The sequence below is a fragment of the Notothenia coriiceps genome, unplaced genomic scaffold (genome assembly GCF_000735185.1).
Source record: "Notothenia coriiceps isolate Sejong01 unplaced genomic scaffold, NC01 NC01_scaffold00028154, whole genome shotgun sequence".
Lineage (NCBI taxonomy): Eukaryota > Metazoa > Chordata > Actinopteri > Perciformes > Nototheniidae > Notothenia > Notothenia coriiceps.
The window spans coordinates 1,808-5,454 of NW_011360855.1; the positions used below are offsets into that span (position 1 = coordinate 1,808).

General features: G+C 41.9%; 1 protein-coding gene across 1 annotated transcript in view; it reads left to right on the forward strand.

Annotated features, from left to right (window-relative positions):
- Positions 1 to 1,276: 1,276 nt before the first annotated feature.
- The window catches only part of LOC104958024 (1-phosphatidylinositol 4,5-bisphosphate phosphodiesterase eta-2-like), a gene marked incomplete at its 5' end in the record, with an annotated part of 34,388 nt that continues 32,017 nt past the window's right edge, over positions 1,277 to 3,647 (forward strand). Inside the window, one exon of the mRNA XM_010785718.1 lies at positions 1,277 to 1,448. Within this exon, the coding sequence (XP_010784020.1) occupies positions 1,277 to 1,448 (172 nt within the window). The remainder of the gene's footprint in view (positions 1,449 to 3,647) is intronic.

Here is a 3,647-nt window from a genome sequence, read left to right on the forward strand (position 1 = left end):
ACACGCCCCAAACGTCCTCCAAAATAGGGACTGCAGAAGTGTATTTAAAAAATCACACAACCCTGTCAATGTCACAAGGACGTATGTTTCCTGAACCCTACAGACAATCACATCTACACTTGTGCAAATGTTCTCCTTTAAAAATGTTATTCCGATTAATACGAGCTGCCCTGAAGATCAAAGACTAATTTCAGACCCAGAACTGTGCTTTTCTAACTGTACCTGGCAGGCAAGGATGCTTTCATTCATACATATATTTGCTGATAGATATAACACCTTGCTGTTTTAAACACCAGGACAGGAGTGATATTCACAAAACACCTAAAGTCTAACTGTAACTACTGCTGTGGTCAAGTTAAAGTAACTATGAACAACTCCACTACGACTAGAGAGTGTGAGTCTGTGCTTGAGCTAAATGCTAACATAAGCATGCTTAACATGCTAACCACTAAACACAGAGTAATAGTGGATATGTAATTAGTTTTGCAGGGGTTTGGTCATGACCTAAAGGTGTTTAAGGTTAAAATAGTTCATCCTCTCGGGACCATGCATGTCTGTGCAAAGTGTAATAGCAATCTATTGCTAGAGCCGTGCTGCTAGCATAGTTAAATATAAGACACAAGCTCTGACATTTCCACATTTTAGGTTCAGAGTAATTCCCAAAGCATTTTAGGCTACATATACATTTAAATGTAATGAAGCGCCAATCAGCTCACTATCAAATCTTAATCCAAAAGAAATGAAGAAGTGTAAAACAACAGTTTGCAGCGCTGATGAGTTCTTAGCCGTCCTTAGGGTCCAATCTGTTTGGCGGTTCATTAATCATACATTAAGTACATGAACACATTAAATAAATAAATAGAGATCATTTATTGAGCATCCTTGGCCTTCCAGATGGAATCGGTGCTGAAACCAATAAAGAATGACCCCATCAATGGGTCTTTGAGCACCAGGACAAGCGCTATCAAAATTAAATGTATTATTATTATTATTATTATTATTATTATCAAAAGGTCTTGAAATGAGATATTATAGGTGCTAAATGCAGATACTCAACAAGATTTGTAATGACATTCCATTGAAGATTATTTTGAGAATGTTGTACCTTTTTCAAGTAATAAATGTTATCTAATTCCTGCTGAGTGTTATTGGAATGTCCTTACTGTGATATACTATCTTAACACTGATACATATTCCTAAATAAATAACCGTTCCCTCTTTTCCTCCTCAATCTTTTATGCCTCTCACTCCCATCTGTTTTGTGATTTTCTCTCAGCTACCCGGTCATCCTCTCCATAGAGAACCACTGCAGCGTTCCCCAGCAGAAGAAGATGGCACAGTACCTGATTGAGATCCTGGGGGACAAACTGGACGTGTCCAACATCAAAGCCGAGGAGTCTGGACGCCTGCCGTCTCCAGAAACACTCAGGGGCAAAATCCTCGTCAAGGTAGAGTCACAGCGTGGATGTTAGACTCAGAGGAAGTTTAAAAAGTGACTGACTCTCAGGAGTCGGCCCTCAGGCAGCTCACGTGTTAGGATCTGCAGTGCTCACACAGAGGATATAGTGAGATGATCAGATGTGATTAGAAAGTATTTGGAGAAGAGAACAAAAAACTAATCTCGACTGCAGGAAGGAATACAAATCTTAAGTTCTGTTAGGACTGTGTTTGGTATCTGCAGACTGAAGACTGCCTTTTTATCTGGTCTGTGTTGTACTAAAGCTATATCCTAAGTCCTGCTCTCTACAGATAACGAGCTGTGTCAGGTGTCAGGAATATATATTTTTCTACGGAGAAAATACCGGGGCCCTTTCTCATTTTCACTAATCCCCTCCTCGACTCCAATCCTTTTTGTCTTAGTCCCGCCCATAGGAGATGCGAGCGGAGGGGAACCAAAGGGGGAGGAGGGGAAGCAGCAGGCGGTTAGAGAAATGAGAACTCTTCTCCTCTGAGCGGTCATTTTAAAGAGACGTCCATCAATGATGACCGGAGGCACAGCAGCACTCTGTCTGATGGACAGAACTGTGTTCATGACGACTTATATATCAGAGACTGGATATGTCCCCCCCCGCCGCGCGCGCACACACACACACACACACACACACACACACACACACACACACACACACACACTGTACTTTACAGTGTGTAGGTGGTGGTCTAATGGATAGGGAGGTGGGTTTGGAGATCGGAAGGTTGTGAGTTCAAATCCCAACTGGAACACCACCACTAGTGTGCCCTTGAGTAAGGTACTTAGCCCTTAGTTACTCCAGGGAGAATGTCCCTGTAATTGGTCATTGTAATTCGCTTTGGATAAAAGCGTCAGCTAAATGTAATGTAATGTAATGTGTGCATCTTCACCGGGTGAGGACACTACCTACTGACTCAGCAATCACTGTAAGTTATATTCTTGTTTAAATAGACTTCTCTGTTTCATTTATTCTACTCTGTATAATTGTTCTGTAGTTATTGTAGCTAAAACGGCGCTTTTGAGAGATTTTAAATCTCAGATCTGCTCAACTCAACCTGTTACACAGGTCTCAGTGGGTCACGCGCCTCAACCCTGCATTACAATAGGCAGGAACACTCTGCTGTCGCCCATCATCTGAAAAGAGTTAACTAATTAGAGGGGCGTGCCCCCACAGCTGTGAGAACTCAGCAATCAGGTGTCCATCTTAGGTTGCTCTTTCCTGGAGCGTCAGCTTCAGCGTCAGCCAGACGAGGCAAATCCTACTTTAGTTGAGCTCAGTATCGCTGGTGTTTTATTTTATTCCCTTTGGTTTTCTAGCCCCTCATGCTACAATCATGTGTATTTTCTCCATTCCTGTTCATGTGTCTTCTCGCAATTATCACTGGCCCCGTGTATCTCCTAATCGATATAACCGGCCTGCTCTCGTCTATCCCACATGCTCCACTGAGATCCAACATCTAGTTTCAGGGGGCCTGTGGAACTGCCAGTCAGCTGTTCCTAAGGCTGACTTCATCTCTGGCTACGCTTCCCTGCAGTCTCTGGATTTCCTTCCTCTCACGGAGACCTGGGCTGAAGTCGAATAGTCCATTTAGCTTAGGAACCTTCCTAACGGAGTGAAATGACCTGGAAGTCCCTCAGTGGCAGCCATGATAAGTGCCGTTCAAATTCTCTAGAATGATAGGAAAGGAGGTTTCAAACTTCCTTTATAACCTCCTTTAGCTTAGGAACCACTGGACCTCCCTAACCGAAAGGAGGGGAGAAAAAATGCTGCCCCACAATGCCTTGCAGCCGCAGCATTTGACGTCACACAACAGTCGGCCGTTCACGGACACAAACGATTATGACGGAGAAATTATATCATGAAAGTTACGGTGCTTATTAAGCATTTTAAAACGTACAGTATGTGGTAAGTTGCCAAAGTGCTTTGTTTTGAACGTTCATCAGTATTATATAATCAAAAACAGAATATAAACGTTATTTTTAACTCGAATGATCAAATAAAGTCAACATTTCACTAAGCTGTGCTGGGTTTGGTCAACTTTTTAAATATGTTGAAGGTATTACACAGTGATAGGTGTTAAAGACTAACGTTTATAAAATAAATACATTTGTATGATTTTAAGATATTTTCATAGTTCATACAATCATACGTATGGGATCATTTGTATTAAATGTG